Here is a 27,539-nt window from a genome sequence, read left to right on the forward strand (position 1 = left end):
ACATTAAACACTAAGTGTGTACAGAGTCTTTGTTAGCCCCAAAATGCTACTGCCACAATTGTACTTCTCCTAACCTCTGCTATACTAAATCCAGTTAGAAAGATTCTCACCCATTAAGGAAGACAGTTGCCATTCCAGTTAAGTGAACAGATCTTAACCACAACACAGCACTGCGTTCATCTGGGCAGTGCTGATAAGACTCATGTCCTAGTTACAATTGCTATGTCAATGATGCCATAACCCACAAGAAGTGTCACTTAGCCCACATCCATGGACTCAGGATGAACACATTACCAGATTCCCCAGTCTATTTATAGAAGTCCACAACTACCCAGGTTTATCAATTAATAAGATTCTGCATATATATATATATATATATATATATATATATATATATATAACCTTTAAACTCTATGGAATTCTGCATTTTTTCAGTCTCAAGACTTACAGATGGTATATTGATATTCGATTGTATTTTAGATATTTCACACAGCTCCAGCAAAGTTGCAGCTGTAACATCTGAAGTCACTCTGTTGACATAGGGGCCCTATGAATCTGTGAGCACTGGACCAGCACAGCCTTACAGAGCTGTGGCACAGACATAGTAGTAGCAGGACAATGGTGAATACGCCAACAACAGCATTTTGAGATTACCAAAAAGATACTATCTAGCCACACTTAGACTGTGAAAAGTGAGCTCAGGAAGATAATATAGGTCAAATGGATAGGATATTGGTTCGTTTGGGAAAATACGAACCTGTCTAGGTATCTTGAACATAAAGGTATTTAAATTAGGGAATTAAAGGACAAAATCTGGGGGCTGAAGGAGCAAAAAATGGAAAAGTTGGTGGTCTCCAGAGTTCAGAAATGGCGGAAAGCTTTAGAATCCTGGAGGAAGGTAGCACTCATCTGAACCCACACTGCTCTTCCCTGATCCAACAGGTGTGCTCCGCAAGTCCTGGGTTTTTGCTAGCTCTTGCCTCTGTAGGGGTCCATGCTCAACTTCCAGTGGTACTAGAACTGCCGGCACCTACTTCAGTAGTCTGCAGTCACCTGCCACTGCCAGAAACAGGGTAGTTTCTGTTTTCTTTTCACAGTTAATTAGTTATATGCACCTACCGTTTTCTCCCATGGACCCCAACTAAGCAGGGAGTCTGGAAAACGAAGTTTGCAGGTTTCCAGCCACGGTGGTTTAGGGGAGAGTATAAAAGGCCAAGTAGGGGCCATTTCAACAGATGATACTTGGCAGAGTTTATTGGGCCAGCTACTCCACCTACTAAGATTCAGTCTTCCCATTCATACAATAGTGATGATGGTATACCTACCTCATAGAGTTATTGCAAGAATTAAAGGAGCTATAGTTTATAAAGCTCTTAGAAAATTGTGTGGCATATAGGAAACTCCCAATAAATCATTGTGTGTTTGGCCATTATTAGTTAATAAATAATTGAATGAAAACAATAGAATGAACATCTGGGCTGACCATACAGAAACAGACTGTAAGGGTGACTCTGTCCTTTACCCCATAGCTTTACCCATTCACACAGTTCTCATTTTCCCATTCAGGGAGGGATAAAGCAAAGATTGTATTGATTTCCTGCTCACTGTGATATTAATTGCTTGTGGTCCCCAAACACTATATAAGTTAATAACCTTTGTATCCTTCCATTCACAGTAAAGGAAGTTCTTTCCCAATGCATATGTTCACATGTCTCAAAAGCACTAGATAGATAGATAGATAGATAGATAGATAGATAGATAGATAGTGGGGGGAACGGAGAGGGATAAACTGGGAATTTGGGGTCGGCAGATGCAAACTATTACATTTAGAATGGATAAACACTAAGGTCCTACCATATAGCACAGTCTCCTGGGATAAACCATAATGGAAAAGAACACTAAACAAGAATGTGTACAACTGAGTCCCTTTGCTGTACGGCAGAGGTTGGTACAACATTGTAAATCAACTGTATGTCAATCAAAAAATTAATTCAGTTTCTCAATGAAGGCTCTCCTGCTGACCCTCTGAGAGCTTGCCTGGCACTGGGGGGCTTTGATTATATGTCTGTAAGGAGCCCAGGACAGCGGTAGACATTTGATATATGTTAGTTAATAGTAATGAGGGCAGGGAGTACTTGCTGTACCCAGTGGATGGAGCTGTTCAAGTTAAGGAGAACCCTTCTAAAAAATAATGCTTAATGGATAGAGATTAAGACTCTGGAAACCTTTCCACGTCCAACAGAATCACTCACTATCTCTTATCCAGCATCCCAGCCAGTTCCTGGACCAGGAACTGATAACATGTACATCTCTTTAAACAGAGTCCCCCCTCCAAAAAAAATCCTGTTGTCTTTTTTCAAAAGTATCAGCCTTTGAGCTAGCCAGAGACCTGGGTTCAAATTCTGACCCTGTCCCTTAGAAAAGGGATCTTAAAACAGCTTGCTAAGCTTCAGATGACTTACCTAAAAATTCAGGGCATTGATAATAATGTTTCAAGGTTGCAGAGCACTCACGTAAGTAATGCATGTTTTTATTATAAAACCAACCTGAAATTACAGGCAACTCTGGATCAGTTATCCTCTTTAAAAACTAAAACTGAAAGCTAGACTCCAAAAGGCAATCAATTTGGCTTTTGAATGTGATTTTGAATTTGAATATCTATGTGTCATACATACGACAAATCCACCTCAGACGAAACACTAAATATATAATTCTGGATGTAGTGGGAAATTAATTCTCCTAGTGTAATATTTCTCAAATGTTTGAAGTATTTTCATAAAGTATGATCCCATCATAATAAAGTAGCATTTGATACATCAGGATTTATTCAGTTGATCTGAGTAGTTGAAAGAGAAAAAAGTCCAGTTTTCATGCCAGTCTACCCAATCTGTTTTTCCTTCAGTAGTGATCTTCACCTGAAAAATGAAGCCTGTACGAGCTTGCCCAAGAATTCCCCAACCCCACACCTAAAAGTTAAGTAAACACTTTCCCATAGGAATCAGGCTAAGGAGTTGGACTTATCAATGCAGTTTTGTGTATGAAAGTGTCTCCCTTCTTTTCAGTGATCAGTAAAAAATATTTTTGAGCTCGAAAATCACAGTTCTGAGCAGTATGTCCCAGACGCCCATTTATCAAATTGTCATTTCCTTATTATTTTTAGAACTGTATCTGAACAGTGAAAGTCACATAAAAGATCGACTATAAACTTGTATGTGCCAATCAAAATATAATTACAAGAGTGGCTCTGATATTAACTTTACAAAACTGCTGTGGGCAGATTGTTTACTTGTTCGTTTTTATTATTTCAATATGTTTTTTAACAGACCATAGTAACGGATATGGAGCGCATCGATTCTGCTGAGTGTTTTTAAATGTCCTTTGGAGAGAAAATAGCTAATACTTCTTGAATGTTTATTATATGTCACTGTTCTAAACTTTTGCCGTATTGACTTTTCTACCCTCAAAACAATCCAGTGAAGTAGGTCCCATCGTTATCTTTACTGTCATCCCCAAAAGATCCCATCTCAGAAAATATGAACTCCGGTCTTCTAGTTCTTCAGCCCCAAACTTTCAGCGCCGATTCTTCTCGCTCATTCCCACCCCACATCCAAACCGTGAGCAAGTTGCAAATTAGGAATTTTACATTTCGGCGGCTTTTTTTTTTTTAATTCCCGGCCTCCTGGCTTATTCCGGCGCCTCCCTCCTCAGCGGCAGCCCTGCCTTCATCCCTGTCCCCCGCAGGGACCACACATCTTTTTCAGACACAAGCCCAAGCCCGACAGATAGCGTCGCCCTCTGCTCAGGACCCTCCCACAGCTTCCAGGCGCATGCGGAGAGAGCCGGAAGTCACGCGCAGGCCGCCAGCCCCTCCAGGCGCGGGCGGGGTCCTCTCGTCCCCGCCCCCTCGCGCGCGCGCCCCGCCCCCTCCTCTCCTCCGGCCACACCCCCTCCCGGGCCGCCCAGCCCATCGAGCAGGGGCCCAGGCCCGCTCCGCAGGGCCCCGGCTCGGGGTTTCACGCTTTGCGCGCTGATATTTTTCATGATTTGATCTCGGGATGGGTGTCGGGTAAGCGAAGGCCGGTAACGCCGCCGCCCACTGGACCCGCCCCCGGGGATGCGCTCTCGCCGCCCCCGGCCCCCTGGGACCCGCCCGGCTGCTCCGTCCCCATTGGACCAACCGGGTCCCCTCGCCCCGGGAAGGAAGGCCGCGCTCCCCAATCGCCCCGATCGAGGGCGAGGGGAGCCCTGGGTGGCCGCGCGCCCCTGAAACCTCCAGGCTCTGGCCCCGGCGCGCCTCCAGCGCCGCGCGCTCCGGGCCGGGGAGGCCGCAGTCTCGGGCTCTCGGGTCTGTGGCAGGTGCGATGACCTCCCACGGAAAGGGCAGGTGGCGCTCCGCTCCGGCCAGCATCCCCCTTTTTCACTTTGCCCTGGGTCGCACTGCCCAGCCCGCCTCCTTGCTGTTCCTCTAACGTGAGGCAGCCCCATCTCAGCACTTTGCAACGACCACTTCTTCCCTCTGCACAGTTGCCCCCCCACCCCCAGACCCCGCAGGGCTTGTCCCTGAGATCTCCAGGAGCCCTGCCAAATGCCGTCCTGGGGGGCTTCCCACCCACCTGGAGAACTAGCCTCCCCACCCATCCTTTTCCGTCCCCCTTCCCCGCTTTAATTTTCTTCAGAACACGTTCACCCTCATGATTAGGTGTTTATGGCATCCTCTCTCCGTAAAATCTAAGCTCTAGGAGAGCAGGGCGTGTTAGGGTTTGCTCACTGCTGCATCCCTAGAATTGGAAACTTGCAAGTGGGTGTTCACGAAAATTTGCTGCATAACTGAGTGCCCGTTTTGTAGATGAGAAAATTGAGATCAGAGATGGGAAGTGACTTGCCTAATGTCACAGCACCAGGATTCCATCCAGGCAGCGTGCCTAGGAGACCCTGCTTGGAACCACTGGACTATTCTAGTGCCTTCCTAGGTGGCAATACTTAGTGTGAGAAAGAAGAATTCACTGGCCATAAATAAAGCCTCCGCAAATTTATCTGCTATTTGAATCAAACATAAGATAAAATGCCATCTTATTTTATTTGGTCATCTTCTGTTTAGATGAGGAAACTTTAACTAATATCTTCAGACACCAGAGGGGCGTTGACTGACTTCTAGATAGTCATCTTATGGAAACTATAGGCACAAAGGTTAAACACCACATGTGAAAAATATCAAACCACCGTCTACACTAAGATAATATATGAAAAAGCACTGCAAAATACTATTACTTGAGATCAAGGAGACATTATCATTATTTTAAATGCCTGGAGTGTAGAGGTTCATTAAAGAAATGGGTTATTAACATGGTCCTTAAATTAAGGCAACTTTCTCTCAATATTATCCTTCCTGCTGTTTGAAAAGCACTTCCTGCCTACCATGTGACACACATCGGTTAGTCCTTGGGACCCTGGGAGCAGAGTTTTTCAGCTCCAGAGGGCTTCGTCTTATCTTTTCTGGTATTATCTTTGCAAATTTACAGGTTAAGAACCTGAAAAGTGTTCCTGAAGGGTAGTCAGTTAACAAGCAGAGAGAGCTCACTCTCTACCTCTGCAGTGACCTATTGTGGGAAGGTCCCTGGGACCAATCAGGCCAGAAGCGGAAACTTGCAAAGATGATGGGGAGAGCATTTAAAGTGACTGATGGCAGCAGCTTGGCAGGGAGAGCCATCCTGCACTAATAACACTAATTTGGTCTCTAATTATGTATTTACACAGTGGTCGCTAAATATCCAGCTGTTGCTCCGTCTCTAGCCCACGGATTTTCTTTTTGAGTTTGTTTTCTTTTGTCTGGGCTACAGCTGGAATTCAGGATGGAGCCCAGAGACTTTCCTCCAGTTTTGAGTTTATCAGTCCCTGGGTGTGCTTTCCTCATCTCTGTAGGAAACAGAGCATGCAGATCTCTTGAAAGTAAGAGGGAAGAAAAATGATAGAGTCAAAGATACAATAGCATTCATTTTCTTCTTTCATTTCTTCCACTCTACTTCTCTAAAATTTGAGAGTAGAGGTAAGAAGAAATGCTGTTCCTGCCCAAAATGTCACCCCCAGAAGGCTCTGTGGCCCACGGAGGAGGGGTAGGTTGGGGAGCAATTTGGTCAGAGGTCCTGGGAAAAGCATCTGCTCCTGAAAATTGGGCCAAAAAACTTAAAGAAATGAGAACATTGCAGCAAGAAGCAAAAAATGAATAATAAGTTCTTAATCCTTGAGCTCTATTTTTCTTTCTACCTTTAATTTTTCTCCAGATTTCTGCAAGCCTAAAGTCTTATCTTCAGCAGCACTGAAAGCCATATTCTATTCCTAAGGGTCCAGATGACCTATTTTTTCCCTCCCTGTCATCAAAGCTAGGTGAATGTCATTTTGATGCTTATCTTGCCACGTTGACAAAATTCACGCATTATTCTCTAAGCATTTATTAAGCAGCATGTTAGACCTATAGATGAAAGACAAAGACGGCCAGTCCTTGTCATCCAGGACCTTACCGTTTAGCTAACCACAGGACACCCTTATGCAAACCACTAAAACCACGCTTCCTGTCCTCTCCCACCACTAACGTGTGAAAATTGCGTGGCACGGGCATCATTCCCTTGCACAGGAAGACTCGTCACTCATGGAAGCAAAAGAAGAAGGAAGCCAGCATTTGCTGAGCCCTCTGGTGCCCACAGGCCCATACTAGGTGCCTTTGTATTTACAGTCTCATCTAACCCTCTCAAAGTCCCATGAAATTACCGTTATTAACCCTATTTCACAAATAAGAAAACTGAAGCTCCACGTGTCATAGGGCTCATGAGGGCAGAGCTAGCGTTCAATTCTAAGTCTAAACAGAGGTCCCAAATCCAACCTCTTGCCATTCTACCACACGTTCCCACAGGTAGCTAAGAACAGCTATTCACCCCACTGGCAGGTGCTAGCAAAAGGATAGAGATAGGAGAGATCAAGGTGGAATTACGTGGGTTTCAAACCCAAATAACTTTGGGTTCCCGGCAGGTAACTAATTAAGTGAAACAGACAAGGTATAATACTCAGGATATTCTGTGCAATGTCTGCTTTAATGGTTAAGTTTAGCTAGGAACAGCACCTGATTGTTTTTGTTGTGATAAAATACACAAAGCATAAAATGTACCATCTTAACCATTTTTAAGTGTATGGTTCAGTGGTATTATGTCTACTCACGTTGCTGTGCAACCGTCACCACTGTCCATCCCTAGAACTTTCTCATCTTCCCAAATGGAAACTCCGTACACATGAAACAATAACTCCCCATCCCTCCTCCTCTTTTCAGGTGGTTCATTGTTAGTGCATAGAAAGGGGACTGATTTTTACATGTTGATTTGTATCCTCCAACTTTGTTCAATTAATGTATTAGTTCTAACAGTTTCTTTGTGTGTGTGTGAGATCTTTAGGGTTTTCCACATATGATATGTCACCTGCGAACAGAGATAGTTTGACTTTTCTCTATCCAGTTTGGTTGCCTTTTCTTTCTTTTTCTTGCCTCATCACTCTGGTTGGAACTTCCAATCCTATGTTGAATAGAAGTGGCAAAAGTAGGCATCCTTATTTTATTCCTGATCCTGGAGGAAAAGTTTTTTATCTTTCACCATTGAGTATGATGTTACCTGTGGGCTTTTCACATGTGGCCTTCATTATGTTGAGGTAGTTTCCTTCTATTCCTAGTTTGTTGAGTGTTTCTTTTAATCATGAAAGAGTGCTGACTTTTGCCACATGCTTTTCTGAATCATGTGAGATGATCATGTGGGTTTTCTTTTCCTTCATTCTATTAATGTAGTGCATTACATGGACTGATTTTCATATATTAAACCATCCTTGCATTCCAGAAACAAATGCCACTTGGTTGTGTGATATAATCCTTTTAATACGCTGCTGAATTCAGTTTTCTAGCCTTTTGTTGAGGACATTTTGCATCAGTATTTATCAGGGATATTGGTGTGTAATTTTCTTGGTGTATCTTTGACTTTAGTATCAGGGTAATCTTGACCTGACCTCGTAGAATGAAGGGAAGTATTTCCTCCTCTTCAAGTTTTTGGAAGCCTTTGAGAAGGGTTGCTGGTTTTGTTTTGTTTTGTTTTAGTATTTGGTGTATTTCACCAATGAAACCATCAGCTCTGGGGAGGCGGGGGGGTGGGGTTGGGGAGAGTTGTTAGGGGGTTACTGATTACCGATTAAATCCCCTTATAGTTTTATAGGTCTATTCAGATATTCTATTTCTTCATGATTCAATCTTAGTAGGCTGTGCATTTCTAGGAATTGGTCTATTTCATCTAGGTTATTCAGTTTGTTGGCATACAGTTGTTCATAGTAGTCTGTTATAATCTTTTTTAGTTCCATAAAATCAGTAATAATGTTCCCACTTTCATTTCTAATATTAATAATTTGTTTCTCTCTTTTTTTCAGTCAGTCCAGCTAAAGGTTGGTCAACTTATTTTTATCTTTTCAAAGAACCAGCTTTTGGTTTCATTGATATTTTTCCTATTTTTTTCTATTCTCTATTTTATTTACCTCTGTGCTAATTTTTATTATTTTCTTCTGCTACCTTTGGGTTTAGTTTGTTCTTCTTTTCCTAGTTCCTTAAGGTGCAAAGGTAGCTTGTTGTTTTGAGATCTTTCTCCTTTTTCAGTGTAAGCATTTATGGGTATAAATGTTCTCTTTGCACTTCTTCATTGCATTCCATGATTTTTGATATGCTTTGTTTTTCTTTTCATTTGCCTCCAGATATTTTCTAATTTCCCTCATGATTTCTTCTGTGACACATTGTACTGTTTAATTTTCACATATTTATGAATTTTTTAGTTTCCCTTCTACTATTGATTTTTACTTTCATCCCCTTGTAAACAGAAAAGATATTTTGTATAATTTTAATCTTTTTTAATTTACTAGGACTTGTTTTCTGGCCTAACATGTAGTCTACCCTGGAGAATGTTTCACACACCCTAGAGAAAAATGTGTATTCTACTGTCATTGGGTGGAGTGTTCTATTTATGTCGGAACATGTCTGTTTATATGTTTATGTTTGTTAGGTCCAGTTGGTACCTTGATTGTTCACGTCCTCTAGTTCCTTATTGGTCTTCTTTCTGGTGGTTCAGCACCTGATTTTTCTTCAAAAACAAATCTTAGCAAAGCTAAAGAAGACACTTGAAATAATCTGCTCCGATTCAGACCATGTCCACCACACATTAAATAATCTTCTTATATCAAAATATATATTTAAACTTTTTAAGCAACTGTTTCCAGGCCTATCACATTTGGTCATATGGGATGTGCACTATCAAATATGGATTTGTACAACTGGTGTTTGCTTTCAACAAACCAGTAGCCCCTTTTCATAGCCCTGGGACAACGTAAGGGCAAAATTCAATTGTCCTCCCAAAGCACAGCCTGTATCCTGATAAAAGTTTCCATGTTCCCCCTGCCATGAATGCATAAGATGCAGATGCAACTCTGTCGAACCACAGGGCATCCCAGAGGGGCTTAGGAAAGCGGGTAATGCAGAGGAAGGACTGCTGAGTCAGTCTGGGGTCTCTGCTGCCTAGAGATCAAATAGATATGGTCCTGAAGGGCTCACATTGGAAATCACACACCAGTTGCAAGTGTCCCCACTCAGGACCTCAGTCAGAAGGAACAGCGGAGTGTCAAGCGTGCGGTAGGCCCATCCTGCAAGGCCTCATTCCATCACTACCCTCAGCAGCTGCTGCAGTGTTTTCTTGTCTGCCTTCTCTCAGTGTCCCATCAAGCACCTTGCTGAAGCCTTAGAAGGGCCAACTCCCTACCTTCCACCTTGCAGAGAACACCGATTTTGTTTAAAAATCTCGTCTTTTTTGCAAAGTGGAGACCACATTACACGCACCCCGCTTCATTATCTGTCCATGGTTTACATCCCTTTTCCCTACTAATCTCTGATAAAAGCTGGTTTCATGCCATGCTTGATTCATATCTTCAGGCCATTCTGCCCCTTCTCCTTTCCTGAGGGGAAAAGTCCACGCAGAACAGACCTACTGCATATATAAGCTGTCTTAGATTTTTGGCAAAGTTTGTAATGGAAACCATAGGCTGTGTGAACCCAGCACTTAGCCCATGAAGAGTACAGTGACTTTGCTGGTTCACCGCTTTTAGAATATTTTACCATGATAAGTACTACTTGCTTTTATCCAACACTGAGAATTATTTAACTATTAATTTTTACATATTATATATTTGTATATTAATATTATAATTAATTAATATTTAATTATTTAACTCATTTTTTTACTTTGGCTTCTTGGAAGCTCAGACATAAATTGAAGTGTTCAATTAGAATAATAATATTAGCCTAGGGTTGTGGTGTCACTCTTATTTTTTTCTTATTCTCTATTAGTCATTTACTTAGCTATGTTTATTTTATAATTATCTGCTTCAAGTCTTTTTTACAAGTTTATTACTCCAAATAAACTGAAATAGATTTGTTTCAGAGCGGTCATGTAATTGTCATGACTCTTGGACCACTTATATATCACTATCTCCAAATTGTACAGTTCCTGGTATTGTACTAATTGAAAAATTCTAAGACACATATAATCCCAGAGTTTCTGCTGAGAACTCAGACTTTAGTATCCTTCATGCAATCAAAATCACCCTTATATGTATTTTAGAAACCTTCAAATAATTTCTTCTGGTCAGTTTTAGAAGATTTCGAGAGAACCTTGCATCTGGAATTGCTCACTTCCGTTTAAAGGTCTCTGCCTTGGGAAATGACTGTCCTTTAACTGCTTGCTGGCATACAAAATCCTAATTGAGAAACCTTTGCACGTGGTGATGGCATGCATTTAGTTTACTTCTGCTCCATTAGGGACACGTCTTGGTCAAGGAAGGAATGCACACTGGAATCTTGATGATTCGTGTTTCATACGGTCTGTGCCTTAGGGTGGGCTCAGCCCCGGGACACTAATAAACGGTCCCAGATCCAGGGCATTTGTATCTCTTTCTTACAGGCAAGAACAGCATCCTTAACAATATCCCAATTTAGAGCAAATCCAAGTTCGGTTCAGTTCAATTCAGTGCTATTTATCTAGTAATTATCAAGTGTGCTCGGCATTTTTCAAGTCTCTGGGAGTATAACAATCAATAGGGCTCAGTCTCTACCTTCGTGGAGCTCACAAAAAGAGAAGGCTAATAAACGGCTCAAAAATTGAAATCAGGGTTACGCGAGGAGGTAAGGGACACAGAAATGGAGCTTCTGGCCAGTGGGGAGAGGGCAGGGTAGGCTTTCCAAAGGGGCTGGCTCAGGCATCACAGAGCAGTCAGAGGGGGAAACGTGATGGAAGTCCAGGCCCAGACAGGGGTCAGAAATCCAAAAGATTGCAGAGAGGTGGACGAGGATCTCCCTGGGGTTCTCAGCCTTAGCCTAGGGCAGAACCAAGGTAGGCTAGGACGGCCCCCGTAAGTGTCTGTGGAATTGAACGAGTGAAGTACAAAGGAATCTCAAAAGAAGCACGATAGTGTGAAAAGTGATCATGAAGGGGTCATTGCTACTTATTTATCTGGGCCTCTAAAGGTTTTCCAAATTCAGGCTACAGACCGAACTGGGGATTCGTGTATTTACCTGATTCTGAGGTGCCTCTCACTGTTGTGGCCTCTCCCGTTGCGGAGCACAGGCTCCGGACGCGCAGGCTCAGCGGCCATGGCTCACGGGCCCAGCCGCTCCACGGCATGTGGGATCTTCCCGGACCGGGACACGAACCCGCGTCCCCTGCATCGGCAGGCGGACTCTCAACCACTGCGCCACCAGGGAAGCCCTCTGAGGTGCTTCTTTGTATAAAGCAATTCTCCATTTTGTCAATGAAAGGAGAAGATCTAAAATAGCTTTGAAGCCAATTTAAATATATAAACTTTGGGGGATGGAGATGAAATAGCTGAACGTCTATTCATACTATTTAACTCAATTTAATCACACATGCATGTCAAATGTTATATAGGTTGAGAGATTGTACCTTTTTGTTTCGTCACCATTTCTTAGTCATCTAGCACAGTTTTGGGAGCCCTGCCCCTCCTCCCTTCAGTTTCAGACAGATTCCGAGCAGGTCTGCAAGCCTCTCACTAGACACCTGTCCCCTGACACCGGTTCTCGTTTGTTATTAGCGATCTTCATAACCACTTACTGTGTTGCTTTCAAAAGCTGATTTGTAAGAGCTGTAGGACCTGAAAAATATCTTTTCCTTCCTCCCTTCTAAGTTCTTGGCTGGGGCCCCTATAACAATAGACGGATTAACGAGAGAAAAGCTTACACATTTATCTAATAGATGTTTTACGTGACACATGAACCTTCATCCTCATGAAGGGTGTGAAGACATGAAGAAGCAGAAAAACCTGCGTGTTTTGATACTGGGTCTGATGAAGATGGGGAAGTCATGGGAAAATGTGAAAGGACAAACGGGGTATAAGCCATGTGTATGCAGTAAACTGCGGGAGCACGGCCTGTTCATTCTGCCTCCTCTCCGAGTCCCTCCGTCTTTGGAGATAAGGATGCTCCTTTCCTCTTGGGCTAGAAAGGGTGCCTCTCACGTGAGGATCTCATGACCAGCTTCAGGAAAAGGTCAGAAACTCCTTTCTGTACCTGCTGTTTCTCAAGTTCTTTCAGTCTGAAATATTCAGTTTGCCAAGGTGTCATATTCTGGGGTAGCTTGTCTTCAACCCTGTCAAAGCCAAAACTTAGCTGTGAACTCATACTTCCAGGAATAATTTCTACTTTGAGTCAAAGTTTTTGCCTCCTTTCCCCCTGCTTTTCCTTTCTTTTTATCCTTTCTTTTTCTATACCTTTTTAGTGATTTTGTTGTTAAAACTCCATAATCATCCCAGACTAGCAGTGACATAGGTCATTTCAAGTAAATGTGGCTTTTCCCAAACAGTTTTCTGGTTCAAAATATTGAGCGCACCTCGAAATAGGACAGGTCAGCTAAAAGGTGACCCTCGTATTCGTAGAAGTAGTTGTTGGGAGGAGCCTTGCTATAATCGTGTAAGGTGCACATGGAACTAGCTTACCTGAGCTGGTGAAAGGCTCACTTATTTCCAACATAAGGTTATACTAGAAAGGGTTGGTTGGACTGTTCTCTGCACCCCTGCACAGAGGACCTGGAAGCCGGGTATCCTTCACAAGTTTTAAGATCTCCCAAAGTGCTGGACATTTTCTCATCTGAGACCAGAATAATCCTTGACAGGTCTGATAGGCTACCTTTTGGACAAGAAGGTATCTCTCACACCCAGAGAAGTATTAAAAGAAATTTCACAATGTTCCTCAGTATATCCAGACTGTGAGGTTCTCTCCTTTGGATTTTATTTTTTGAGCATTGGAGACAACCCCTAATATTTGTAAAACCCTTACAGTTTACAAAGTGCCTTCACAGCCACTCTCCCCAATTCCTAGCCTCAGCCCTCAGATTAAGAGTCTAGTCTGTCCGTGTGATTAAGCCACAGCACAGCGCCCAGGGGCAGACAGGCTCCCCTCTCGGTGCCCTACATGGTGGAGGGGGGCAGCATGGCGGTTCCCCTGCGGTGGTAGACGCTGAAGGAAGGGAGGAAGATGTCTGCCAGGTCGGCTGGACACAGAGGCCCAAGTGTAACCAAAAGTGGCGTCCAGCTGCTCAGCGCTCAAAAGCCAACGAAGAGGCAAGGTTGTTGGAAAGTAAGTTTGCTTTATTTTGGATGTGGGCAAACGAGGGGGACTCCTGTCCAAAGGCCAACTCCGCCCGCCCCATGCCGACGATCAGTGGGCAGAAGCTTTTATAGGTGGAGGGAGGCACGCAGAAACAGCACAGGCAGCTCTGACAGGCATCTTGAAGTTGGTCATCGGTGGTCTGACCAATGTCATCTCGATTGTTTTAGGTACAGGTAATCTTCAGTTCCAGCGTTGGTTTGTTCCCATTTCTCTGAGGCCAATTCTTGGAATTGTGGCAGCTTGTGTCACGGCTGCTACAGCCTGGTCATCATGTAGTTACCTTCTTCCACCTGGTGAGGGTTTCAGTATCTGTAAGACAGCTCCCAGGATACAGCTCAGAATGTTATCCATAGCCCTCAAGGAGGAACTACAGGTCCTTGACTGTGCTCAATGACTAAACTATTATTATTTGGTCTCCTTGGACTGTTTTCCTTTGCTTCTGCATTTTCTCACTTCTCTGATTAAACTTATTCTTTGGCCAACGTTTTTCCACAGACAAAAGGCCAGCAGAGGACACGGGGGGTAAGGACCATAGGGTCCTGCGCCGTTTCACAGCAGGACAGAGGAAGGGGCTGGCGGGGCGGGAAGCAGGAGAGAACCGGAGGGTCTTCAAAGGGCAGGTCCTGGAAGGGCTTGATACCTGGTTACGCGCAGGGCAGCCGGAAGCCCCTGAAGGGTTTTCATCTGTGGAGAGATCTGATCAGATGCCCTTTGTGGGCAGTTCCCTTCAACCACAAATGAGCACCGATTATGGGTGGGCGATGGAGATGGGAAGGACCAGGTAGGAGGCTGTGCCCGATGGGGTCCTGACGCAGGGGGCCCAGCAGGTGGGAAAGGAGGGGCGTCAACTTGCTCCAGGCCCGGCAGGCCCGAGGCAAAACCCTCCCTCCGCCCCCTTCTGACTCCGGAGCCGGGCGATGTGAGCTGCGCAGGGACAGGAGCGCGGTGCCTCCCCTCCCCCAGGCGCTCTTCGCGCAGCATTAGATGCTCACAGAGCACGGAGGGTCCCACCGCCGGCCAGCACGGAGGACCGGGACCGCGGAGATGCCGGGCGATGCGGGGGGGCGGCTGCGAGGCCCCGCTCCCTGGCTCTGCGCCCCTGCGCCGCCGCCCACCCCCTTCCCGGCGGGTCGCCTTTCTCTGAGCCAGCCCCGCCGTGAGAGCAGATAATGCCACAAATCCCAGGCCTCGGGGTATCGAGTCATTTCTTGTAAATCACCCAGAAAGGCCTGGCGGGGCTGGAAGGCACAATTTACTGCTGCATTATTAAATGGTCCCAGCGCAAGCCGGCCTCTTCCTTGCAGAGTGAAAACGCAGGCAACCCAAAGGACAGGGCGCCGGGAAATGAGAGCAGAAGCGGGGGTTCCAGCCCTCACCCCCCAAAAGGCCTCTTTCCTGAAGCCCGCAGGAGCCCCACAATTAGACGTTGAGGATCCTTCGAGAACGCTACATCATGGTGTAAAAAGGGCTTTTATTTGAAAGGACATCCATTTCCGCCAGAAATTGTTTGAGGAATGAAGCGAGCGGAAAGAAGCAATGGAAAGCAGATAAATGAAGAGTCCGTCGTCCTTCCCGAGGGCCTCAAGGCGGTCTGGGGGCAGCTGCTCCCCCCGACCCCTGGTCCCGGACCTTCTCGCACCGCCCCCTCTGCGTTCTCGGGAGGGCCCCAGGCCGCGCCCTGCCCTCCTGCAGGGAGCCTCGCTTCTTGTACACAGTTAAGGGAAATCCTGTGACCAACACTGCCGCCATCACCTGGGTTTCTCAAGATGGGGCCACGGAGACCTGTTCCTGCCTCAGACTTCCCTGCACCCCTGACACCGTATCTCCACCTCCGCTCCTTTCTTCAACTGAGTGGCTTCCATCTTACCTGCTTTTAATCCAAATAAAATGAAGTACATATTCCACCTATGTAGATAATGCCAACTATTTTTTCCTCCTATTTCCAAGTGACTTTTAGAAACTGGATCCTGTCAAAAGAATTGCTTTCGTATCTGTAAAGAGAAAAAGTCTTTACGCTATAAATTGTACCTGCTATTCTATTCTTTCTCTGTCCTGTTATTCTCTTGAAGCCAACCTCCTTCAGTAAGAATCCAGACATAAAAGAGCTCCTGGGGAGGGGGCAGAGGGTGCAAAATTAAGAGGAAAGCTAGGCTTTGGAGAGGCTAATCCTATTTCTGTAGAGAGTTTTCTGCTCACCAATACTTTAAAGAGCACACGTTCATGGACCCTCACTCAAACCTGTGAAGAACAGGTGTAATCGGGTGACTCGCGCAGAGGCTCAGGGTCAGTAGGTAGAGTTTCCCCCCATTTTCATGGATGTGTTGCCAAGCCCCCCACCTCTGCCGGGGGTGTCTCCCAGCCACTCAGGGCTCACACGCGCCTCACCGCCAAGCTCCTGAAGGAGCCGTTGGCTCCCAGGCAAGGCCCCCATCCTCCTGCCTGGCGTGTCACGTCCATGGTCTCCTGGCTTCCCTGGCCAGCTCTCCGCTGCTCAAACGCCCTCACTCCAGCCTCGGCCACACCTTCAGCTTCGGCTCCTGGCCGGGCTGTCTCCCCTCGGGGTACAGTCTGTTTCTCTCCTCCACTCTGCTCACCACGTTGGAGTATGTCTCTTTCCCACGCCGACGTGCTGTCCCTCTAGGGACCTGCGTTTGTGTCCTCAGCGACCGGCACTTAATAGGTGTCAGTGTTTGTCAGAGGAAAGCGTGGAGGGAGGGACAGAGAGGAGGGAAGCAGGGGAGGACCTGGGTCTGGGCCTTCAGGATGCAACCCTGTTATCCTCCTATCATTGGACAAAGGTACCAAACACACGTGTCCACACACAGGCCGGCTGGTGTGTCCTCCCAGGTCTCCGCTTTGGACCCTCTTCCATCAGGGGCATTCTTTCCACCTTCTTCTCTTCCATGTAGGCAGATTCTCAACTCTCCTACCAGAAAAGACCTTCTTGGCTCTCGTGTCCAGAGACACAAATATTTACGCCTCCTCATGTCACCGTGAGCATCACATGCCGGCGCCCCGCCCTCCCAGAACACATCTTTGGCTCTGTTCCGACCTCGCCACCCACCCGACACCGGCCACCTGCCGCCCCTGCGTGCTTCACTCTTGTTAATTCTATTTACCCTGGGTTAGTGTCACCATTTTGTATCCTCTGGGCCCCCTTCCAAGTTCTCTAAGCATGAATAACTCTGAATGTGGGTGCGTAGACAGCAGCCTTCATTAGAATTAATACTTGATTTTAAACCCCGGGGACCCAGACTCTGTCACTCTCCCAGGGATGCCCTGAATCACAGATCCTTCTAAACAGGCCAGTAACTGTCTATACTGGTGACACTAGCAGGTGATTGGTGGCATGCGGGCTATCACATTTACATGCATGGCAGACTGTAGAAGCCCCTTGGGACACAAGGGAAGAGAAACAGCCAAAGACTCTGTCTCAGACGCTTCCACTGGTACGTTTGGGGCCTCACCAGTAGCAGGAGCTGGTCTGTCCACAGGTGGGGAACAGCCTGAACCCGGAGGCCGTCTTGCCCTTTCACTTTGCAGATGCCTACCTGCTTTTCTGGAAATGATTAAGCTTACTGAGGTGTGGCATTCGTGCTCCTGATTAGATAACTTTACAGTCGACTGTTCATGCCCAGACGTCATCCTATGTACAGGATACCGTGCCACGGCGCACTCCTGTAGCTTCATTTCTTTGGTTGGGTGAATGGTGACAGGGCCTCTGGGCTTTAATCCAGACAGCGATCACACTATAGCCACCTCAAAAAGTGTTCCCAAAGTTACCAGGTTTCATCATTGGTCCAAAATGGTTCAATGAGTTTAGGGAGTTTAAAGTCAGAAAAATGTGGGTATAAATCCTAACTCTGCTACTTGTTAAAAATGTGTCCATGGGTCAGCTGAGGGTTCGGGGAACTAAGGCCCATGGACCAAATTCAGCCCATCACCTACTTTTTCTTCCGTTTAAGTATTGTCTATGGCTGCTTTCTCCCTACAAGGGCAAAGTTGAACTCTTCTGACAGAGAGCCATATGACCTACAAAACCCCAAATATTGCTTATGTTTACAGAAAAAGTTTGCCGCCCTTTGATAAGAATATTTCATCTCTCTGAGCCTCAGTTTCCCCATCTGTAAAATGGACAAAATACTTACATTCAAGAAGTGATGCTGTGAGGAATAAAGGGGCTAAACAATGTGGAAAGTCAACCACAGAGCAGTCAACCATATCGGGTTTTTTTTTAATTATTATTTTAATTTTGCTCTTGTCCATCCGTGTCCCTGTTTGCCAGGTGAGAGAAGGTTACAGCTGCTGTCTGCCTGTCTCTGTCCCTGTTTTTGGCATTTTCGTTTCTCTTCATTTTGCCCCACTACGCCCCCTACCATCCAACAGACGAAAACTTCTAGAAAAAAATAGAGGGCTTCCCTGACAGCACAGTGGTTAAGAATCTGCCTGCCAGTGAAGGGGACACAGGTTCGCGCCCTGGTCTGGGAAGATCCCACATGCCACGGAGCAGCTAAGCCCGTGCGCCACAACTACTGAGCCTGTGTTCTAGAGCCCACGAGCCACAACTACTGAGCCCACGAGCCACAACTACTGAAGCCACGTGCCTAGAGCCCGTGCTCCGCAACAAGAGAAGCCACCACAATGAGAAGCCCGCGCACCGCAATGAAGAGTAGACTCCACTCGCTGCAACTAGAGAAAGCCCGGGTGCAGAAATGAAGACCCAAAGCAGCCAAAAATAAAATAAATAAATAAATAAAATTTTTTTAATCTATAAGAAAAAAATAGAGTGATTGATAGTAAAAAAAAAATGGTATGGAAAATAAACTTACTCTAAAGAAAAATTTAATTCTACTGGGCATCTCGGGTTACTTATTTTATGTCTTTTGAGTAGTCATTTCTATCATCTTTTTATTTTCAATATAAATTTAACCTTGCAATTTGTAATACTGTACAAAGAATGGTGACTTCTCACCTTCTCCTAAATACAGAATTTTTTCCTAGAGAAGAACTATTAGATGTTTTCAAATTCCTACACACAGAACGCTTGCCTTCTTGGGATTTTTCTTTTAATCTAAAAATAATTTAAAAATTAAGATGAGCTGAAGCTATGTGAGATCACCTAAGATTTTTTTCTTCCAATCAGAAGGCAATTACTTTCCACATTTCTTAAGGAGGAGAGACACTTTGCTTCTCCCAACAACTTTCTTCAACTGCTTTCCTATTAAAATACTTTTTAAAATTTCAATTCAGTGTTTCCCTTATCAACTCCTTAGCAGCCTTAAATTTGCCTTGCAAAGAAGCTGAAATCCTCAGGATGGATTACGAGAAGAGTGCGTATCCCTACCAAAATTAAACATATTAAAGCATTTAAATATTTTTAATCACAACTATTACAAGGTTTAAAACAGAGATAAAATGGTTTCAATGCAAGAAGGTTTCGAACATCTTAGACCCAGTGAAGTTTGTATTACTTTCCTTCCCTTCACCTCACTCCACAAAGATCACAGCATAGGGGGGTTTTTACATTTTTTCAATTATTACATTCTTTCAACTAGGTGAATTCGTAAGAGTCCAGCCAAGTGGATCTCCTGCTTTTATCTCTGTAACTAAGAGACAAGCTCTAAACATGCTGAAGAAATGGAAAACCTTTCTGGTTTCATGACCAGCTACTCTTGAATTGGGCAACATTTTTCCACAGATAAAAATTCAGGAGGGCTTCCCTGGTGGCGCAGTAGTTGAGAGTCCGCCTGCCGATGCAGGGGACGCGGGTTCGTGCCCCGGTCCGGGAAGATCCCACGTGCCGCGGAGCGGTTGGGCCCGTGAGCCATGGCCGCTGAGCCTGCGCGTCCGGAGCCTGTGCTCCGCAACGGGAGAGGCCATGAGAGCCCCGCGTGCCGCAAAAAAAAAAAAAAAAAAAAAATCAGGAAAGGTAATTCCCTGGTGGTCCAGTGGTTAGAACTCCATGCTTTTACTGCTGAGGGCCAGGGTTCGATCCCTGGTCAGGGAAATGAGATCCCACAAGCTGCGTGATGTGGTCAAAAAAAAAAAAAAAGAAATCAGGAAAATTAGGAGGGCTGTTTAGTCCAGAAAATATGAAGATAAGAAAAGCCTGATTTTCCTCCTAGGTGTTTGTGCTTCTGATCCATTTTTTGCAAAGAAACCCAAATGGGATCCCTTGGCCTGGGAATAAGTGTGGTCACGGTGAGTCTGAAGGAGCAGCTGGATGGAAGCCTTTGGGGTCAGACCCCTGACGGTGGCACTATTCTGGGGTCATCTCCGTCCCACCGGCCCAGAGTTCTACACCTCACACACTTGTCCACACCGCATCCCACCTGCTGTGGCTGCCGATCCCATCCAGTCTGTGGTCATGGTGCAGAGCTTGGAATCCATGAATTCAGACGTCTATCCTCCTGGCTAATCACATCAGCTTGGGCAAGTTATTTAGCCTCTCTCTGGGCCTCTGTTTCCCTGAATGCAAAGCAGTGCTTGCCTCAAACTGTCATCATGAAATTTAAATTGGACAAAGGCTGTAGGTACCTAGCTCATCCCTGTGCACAAAAGCAAGGACCCCACAAACATTCCCTCCTTCTTTGTCTCTGATTATGTGCCTCCTACTCACTAACGGAACTGTAACTTTTTTTTTTAATTTATTTTTTAGAGTGTATATCTTTCTTTTGGGTAAGAGAAACTCAGAACTCAAAGTCAAAAGCTGTAGGTTTTATCTTCTGTGACTTGAGTGAAGAAGGGGAAAGAAAGGAAACCATAACTTGTTTTGACTGCAAGAAATCAACATTATGTGGTCATCTAAAATTCAATATTTTGTCTGTTTGTTCAGGGACTGTACTTTAGGGGGAAAAAGTTATCCTGTTTGTGATGAAAGACTATATACGTTATGAATGGTCATGTGATAATCTCGCCTCCATAACGAGGAGAGTTAAGTTGTAAATCATCTGTTCCCAAACCATTGGTGAGAAAATACTTAAAATTTCCTCCAAAACATGTTGAAATTGACAGGATGGAGAAATGGGGTGGAAAGAAGGGAAATAAGTTTGCGATCGAGATGGTGGGCAGATTGGGAGGCAATATGAGAGCAGCTACTGGATGACAAATGGGCTATTTTCGGAAATTGGTACCCAAGCAGAGAGATGCTGCTGGAACGCTGAGGTGCGTGTGCAGAGCACAAGGTGTGGTGCGCGCTTATAGCAGGGGAGCTGGACTTAGATTAGGAACTGGGACAGGCTTCCCTAAGCAGAGGAATGGTGCTTAAACTGGAAACTGAAAGATGAGGAGGGATTAACCGGAGAGATGTGGCTTTTCAAGGTAGAGCACAGCATTTCCTGTCTCGGGGGAAAGGGAGCGCTGGCAGGTGGCTGGGGGACCAGCTGAGCTAGAGGGAGTCGCACTGAGAGCTACCAGTTCAGGCTTCCCAGGAAGAGCCGAGAAACATCAGCTATCGGCGAGTCAGCTTCCAGCACAGCTCTTCTGTCTCGCAGTAGAGGGAGAGGGGCATCAGGAAGATTCAGGAAGGCGCGAGCCAACGCTCCGTCGAGAGGCGCCCCCTGCCGGCCAAACCTCACGCTTCCCTCGTGATGGATTTCAGAACTCAGACCTGGGAGTTAATTCGGCATGAAGGGTATACCTGTTCTATTGTTCTCTCTGCTATTATGTATGTTTGAAATTTTACACAATAATAATTTCTTTAAAAAAAAAAAAGAGCCCTTCTCACCAGCTGCAGATTCGTTGTGAACATGGGCCAGTGGCCAGGTGTTTCCCTGAGACTGACCCTTGGCTGGCCTGTAGCAGGGGAAGGGCTACAGGAGGGCAGTTCTGCCCTCCCTAGGGAGAAGGAAAGAGACAGGCTCATTATGTTTGTCAAAGAATCAAAGAATTAGAGTACTTGGTTCAATTCCCTGAATCTCCTACAGCCAGGGAATTAGGCTATAAATCCTATAAAGCATTCTCTAGGTTTTTTCCAGGAACACTTGTTTACACTCAGGCCATGAACGACACAACGGGAGGACAGGTTTCATTTCACAGTGTTTTGGCATTTGCAGCTCAGACTGAAATTGCAAAGAAGCAGAACAGGAGAGCAATGAAGAATGGTGCACAGTTTTTGAATGTCTCGTTCTATCTGTGGTTCTGACTCTATCTTTAGAATCCTTCCTTTCTTCCTTCCTTCCTTCCTCCCTCCTTCCCTCCCTCCCTCTCCCCCCCCCCTTTCCTTCTTTCTTTCTCTCTCTCTCTTTCTTTCTTTCTTTCTTCCTTCCAAGTCATAATATATGCCAGGTACCATGCAAGGCACAAAATGACAGAAAAGTAAATAAGCAGGTACTTTTCCTTCCCTAAAGGTCCACTCCAGTAAGAAACACAATGATTAAACAAGCACAAAATAAAACATAACTATAAGCTGGGATAAGTGATCTGAAGGAAGAGAATGGGGGCGGGGGTGTGCTTGATATAAAACATACTCCTGGAGAGAACTAATTTCATTCAGGAGCCAGAAGTAGTCCCCTTCTAGTTTAGAGGTTTCAACATACAATGATCTCTGGGATTGTAATATTTCAAGGGTCTTATATCCCATCCTAATCCCTTTATCCATTATTTCCAAGAGGAGATAATGTTTAAATGCAGATGATAGAACTTTTGCCCACACCTCTTCCATAATTTCCACTGGAGACAAGTTAGGGAGAGGAAGGAGGGTCGATAAATCATTTAACGCCTGAGAGAGAGTAAGACTCAGTTTCCTTTCTTTAAAATGAGATTGTTGCACTAGGGAAGCTCTGAGGTCTTATCACCTTTTTTAACGTTTGAATAAATAGTGTGATCCCATGGAGTCCCCTGGAGCTGGTTTTTACCTTAGAATGAAGTTTTCATGAGCTATATGCTATTCATTGTTTTGAAAGAAAATACTATGAGACCCACTGTACACCTCCCAGGACTGCAGAAGGAATCTTTATATTTTAGTATTTTAATGATGTGATGGGAATAATATTGTTCGGTGTCACTTATGTAGTATTCCAGCTTAGAACGCATAATTGTGAGGAAACAGACAGACAAACCCAAAATGAGGCAGAGGAACACTTTTCTTCCTTCCTTTTTCTTTTTCTTTCCTTTTTCTTTCTCTCTCTCTCTTTCTTTCTTTTTTAGGTACTGTACTCTTCAAAAAATGCCAAATAATAAAAGGCAAAAAAAGTCTGTGCAAACATTCCAGATTAAAGAAAACTAAATGGATAAGACAAGCAAATGCAATACCTGGTTCTAGACTCAATCTTATACCAGAGGGAAAATCCTGTGATGGACATGTTTGCCAATTGATGAAAATGGAACATTGATGGTGGATTAAAAAGAAAAATTGTACCAATGTTAAATGGACTGAAGTTGATAAATGTACTGTGGTTATCTAAGAGAATACCCCTCTTCGTAGGAAAGAGACATTGGTGTATTTTAGGGTAAAGAATCATTGTGCTGGTCCTCTCCAGCTGCTATAACAAAATAGCACGGACTTATATACACGGACTTATAAACAGTAGAAACATCTTGTTCACAGTTCTGGAATCTGGAAGCCGGAAGTCAGGGTTCCAGAACATTCTGGTGAGAGCCCTCTTCTCTTCTGGGTGGAAGACTCTTCATGATATCCTTACATGGCAGAAGAGTGAGGGTTCTCTCCAGGGTTCCTGCTCGTGAGGGCCTCCCAAAGGCCCCACCTACTAATACCATCACCTTTAGGGGGTAGGATTTCAACCTGTAAATGTGGAACACAGCGGCTGTGGTGTGTGCAATATACTTTCAAATGTTGAGAGAGAGAGAGAGAGAGAGAGAAGGCAGTGATAAAGCCAATGAGGCCGAATGACAATCTGGGCAAAGATCTACGTGTCCAATTACTATTTTCATTCTTGCAATTTTTCTGTAAGTTTACAATTCTTTTCAAATAAAAAGTTACAATATATGTTGTTGGCTAAAGGAGCGCTTAGAGTTCCGTGTTCCAGCACAGCGCCTCAGAAGTTCTAGAGAATTCTACCCCTATAATAACACAGCGCCTTGTGGAGGACATCTACGTTGGCATTTGAAACAACTGAGCTGATGTCATTTGCATAAAAAGCAAAAGAATTAAAGCATTTCATGGTGGGTGTGAATTTGTAATGAGGAGCAATTCTAAAATGGCCCCTATTTTCTGTTCAGGCATATATTTGTCTTATACAAATTAATTGCTAAACAGATGAAAAAGAAAATCACCATCAAATGAACAAGGGAAATTCTAGTTCTTGTGAAACAGATAATTCATGAAGGGAACGGTTACGATGGGCACGGAATTTGCCACTGGTAATGACTTTTTAAATTGTAAGATACGTAGAAAGCAAAGCTGATAGAAAGTCTTCATTTTTCTACTGCCAGAATACTGTCATAACAATTTCATGGGGTGTCAAATGCAGGCTGAATTCCTATTTTAGGGCATAATAATAAAAGGGGTGATGATTACAGGGGAATTTGGATGAAGCTAATTTTCCAATTCTCGTAAAATCTGACAACGGATAATTTTAGGATGCTGTATACGTAAAGTCTGTTGTTGTTGTTTACTATTTTCACTGCTTTGAATAACAGCCTTCAATAACTGGTACCCTGATCTGACTGGCCCGATGGAGTCGCTCGCTCCTTCCTTGGCTGGAGCCTGACCAACAATGCAGCCATCCTCCTGAAGGTGGCGCTGTGCTCCGCGCGGTCCCGAAGGATGCGGGCGGGTGGAAACCCGGAGGGCGTGCAGGCGGAGAAGCAGCCCAGGTGCACAGCTCAAATGCATAAGAACACAGTCTGTGCAAGAAGCAACCCGCCCCGTCGCGAATGGTGCCAATGAGGAGCGAGCTCCTGAGGGCTTCTGCGTCCCACACACGGGTGTTGACATTCAAATGGCACTATGCTTTGTTCTCATACACGAAACTGATCATAAGTATGTCCTTCGCATCATTATTCCATCACCTTTTATCTCCCATCCTCTCACCTTGTTTCTTCTTTCTGTAACTTTTCCTCCTTCCCTCTCTTCTCACTCTTGGAGGTGCTTTAGAATAGATGTTGGTGCTTCCACTGCCTAGAAGTTATATTATCGCAAACTCCTTTGTGCACTGGTGGCTAACGGACCTAGGAATGTTGCCTACACTGCCTGAGGGTTGCAGTAATGAAAGGTCTTTTTGCTGGCCGGAAAAACACCTGAAGGCCCAGTGTAAGATGGGGATGCTCTGCTGGCTTGATTGGGAGCAGACATGAGACACGTTGTTGGAAAATATATTCTTTATCAATAATTGTTTTTTGGAGTTCACCTTTCTCAAGGAGAATGTGTAAGAAATGGTTTTCGAGGTTGAATGTTTTTTCTATCAATCAGTGTGGCTCTTTCCCACAAAAGTCATTTTTTGAAATTCATCCTTCAAGGACCATAGACAACAGCGTTTCTCTATTAAAGTATAAGAAGAAAAGCGCAAACTCCATCCTAAGTTGTTGGCAACCCCCATTCCATAGCGGGAGAACTATGTTTAGGAGTAGATCTGGTGAGGAAAAGCCAGCTGGACTTAAAAACGCACAGAACCTTTGTTAGCGTTGGTAAGCCTCGTTACGGCTTATTAAGTAAACCAGCTGCGATGCAGACTGACCTGACGTGTCGGTGACAAAGTGGAACTCCCCAGAGAGCTCTCTCCTGAAGGAGGTGGTGTGTTTTCAGGTGAGCCCTGGTCCACACCACGACCACAGAGGTGACGTTTCAGACACAGCAGGTGGAGCAAAAGTGGAGGAGAGCGATAAGAATGATTTTTTTAATTTGGAAACATACTTTTGGGGGGATACTAACCAAATGGGGCTCACTGCATAGTAAGAAAAGTGGTTGATACGTGATTTCTGTACAATATTTAATTTGTGAAAGAATAAAAGGTGCGTGATGGTGAGCAGACATTTCTTCTTCTGAGTGGAAGGAAGCTGTAGGAAGAGTCTCGGATCATATCAGGACAGACTGCACACCAGGTATCACAAGAAACATGGCCAAGGAGATTCCATGGGCCCCTTTTCTTATTTTCAAGAAGCAGTTAACTTTCTTCGGTGAATGAACTACGCTTATTCTTGTTTAGAAGCAGAAAGGTGAACCAACTAGCCCCTCAAGTTTCCTGTCATTATTTGTCCCTTTCAATCACAGAATCTCAAAGCTGACAGGGAGCCCTGGAGACCATCCACTTTCTGAATGAGGACGCCAATTTAAATGATTGTCCAAAGTCATGCAGGTCATAAATGGCAAAGATGAAATAGCAACCAAGTTCTGTCTACCTCCCATCCACAGTTATATTCCCGCCACACAAAAGGACCTCCCTAGTCTCTTTACACCGAATACACAGGAAGCTAACACCCGTCCCATCTTCAGCCCCAGGCTCCATGCTGGTCCCCAGGAGCACTCCCATTAGCCTCATGTCTTGTCCATATAGTTGGGGCCCCTTAGAGGACAGATCCTAGGACCCCCCTCTGAGTGTCTGGTCCAGCTAAAACTCAGAGAAATGAAGAGCTTTGCTGTGGTAGAAGCTAGCCTGCCCCGAGCCCCCAGCCCCACGTGGCTTCTTTCCAGGGACGACACTGCATCTCGCTTTTGACAGCCTGTCTTCCTGCTTGCCTTTGCAGGTTTCACAGCGGCCGCCTCCCTCGTGTCCTTGGCTTGGGCCTTGGCCTCCTACCAGAAGGCCCTCCGGGACTCTCGTGATGACAAGAAGCCCATCAGCTACATGGCCGTGGTCCTCCAGTTCTGCTGGCAATTCTTCACCATCGCGGCCAGGGTCATCACCTTCGCGCTCTTCGCCTCGGTTTTCCAGCTCTACTTCGGGATCTTCATCGTCCTTCACTGGTGCGTCATGACCTTCTGGATCGTCCACTGTGAGACAGAGTTCTGTATCACCAAATGGGAAGAGATCGTGTTCGACATGGTGGTGGGGATCATCTACATCTTCAGCTGGTTCAACGTCAAGGAGGGCAGGACACGCTGCCGGCTCTTCATTTACTATTTTGTGATCCTTGTGGAAAACACGGCCTTGAGTGCCCTCTGGTACCTCTACAAGGCTCCCCAGATCGCGGACGCGTTTGCCATCCCAGCGCTGTGTGTGGTGTTCAGCAGCTTTTTGACTGGCGTTGTTTTTATGCTGATGTATTATGCCTTCTTTCACCCCAACGGACCCAGACTCGGGCGATCCCCAAGTTGTGCTTGTGGGGACCCCGCCGCTGCCTTCACGCCGTCTCCAGAAGTGGCCACGAGCGCCCTGCGGTCCCTCTCCAACACCCGCAGCGTGGCCGGCGACCGCGACCAGAAATTCGCAGAGCGGGACGGATGCGTGCCTGTGTTTCAGGTGAGACCCACGGCCCCGTCCACCCCGTCCTCTCGCCCACCACGGATTGAAGAATCTGTCATTAAAATTGACCTGTTCAGGAATAGGTACCCAGCGTGGGAGAGACACGTCTTGGACCGAAGCCTCCGAAAGGCCATTTTAGCCTTTGAAGGTTCCCCGTCGCCTCCGAGGCTGCAGTACAAAGACGATGCTCTCATCCAGGAACGGCTGGAGTACGAAACCACCCTGTAAAGCAAGAGGGCTTGGAGGGGCCACAAGCTCCAGACCCAGGGGTGACAGCCGGGCCGCGGCGATAATGAAACTCCGCCCTGGAGTAGGGCAGCGAGCTGTGCCGGTCGCAGTCTGACCATCATCAGGATGCCTGTCTGGCCCTCCATCAGCTGACAGCCTGCTGCTGGCCTCCTTGGAAAAAGCAGCCCAGAGACCCTACTGCTCCATCTGAAGGG

The 27,539-nt window shown here is 45.5% G+C and overlaps 1 protein-coding gene across 1 annotated transcript in view; it reads left to right on the forward strand.

The window, feature by feature from the left end:
- Positions 1-27,324, forward strand: part of XKR4 (XK related 4) — a 320,227-nt gene extending 292,903 nt beyond the window's left edge. Inside the window, exon 3 of the mRNA XM_060128111.1 lies at positions 26,378-27,324. Within this exon, the coding sequence (XP_059984094.1) occupies positions 26,378-27,324 (947 nt within the window). The remainder of the gene's footprint in view (positions 1-26,377) is intronic.
- The last annotated feature ends 215 nt before the right edge of the window (positions 27,325-27,539 follow it).

The sequence above is a fragment of the Lagenorhynchus albirostris genome, chromosome 17 (genome assembly GCF_949774975.1).
Source record: "Lagenorhynchus albirostris chromosome 17, mLagAlb1.1, whole genome shotgun sequence".
NCBI classification, from domain to species: Eukaryota; Metazoa; Chordata; class Mammalia; order Artiodactyla; family Delphinidae; genus Lagenorhynchus; species Lagenorhynchus albirostris.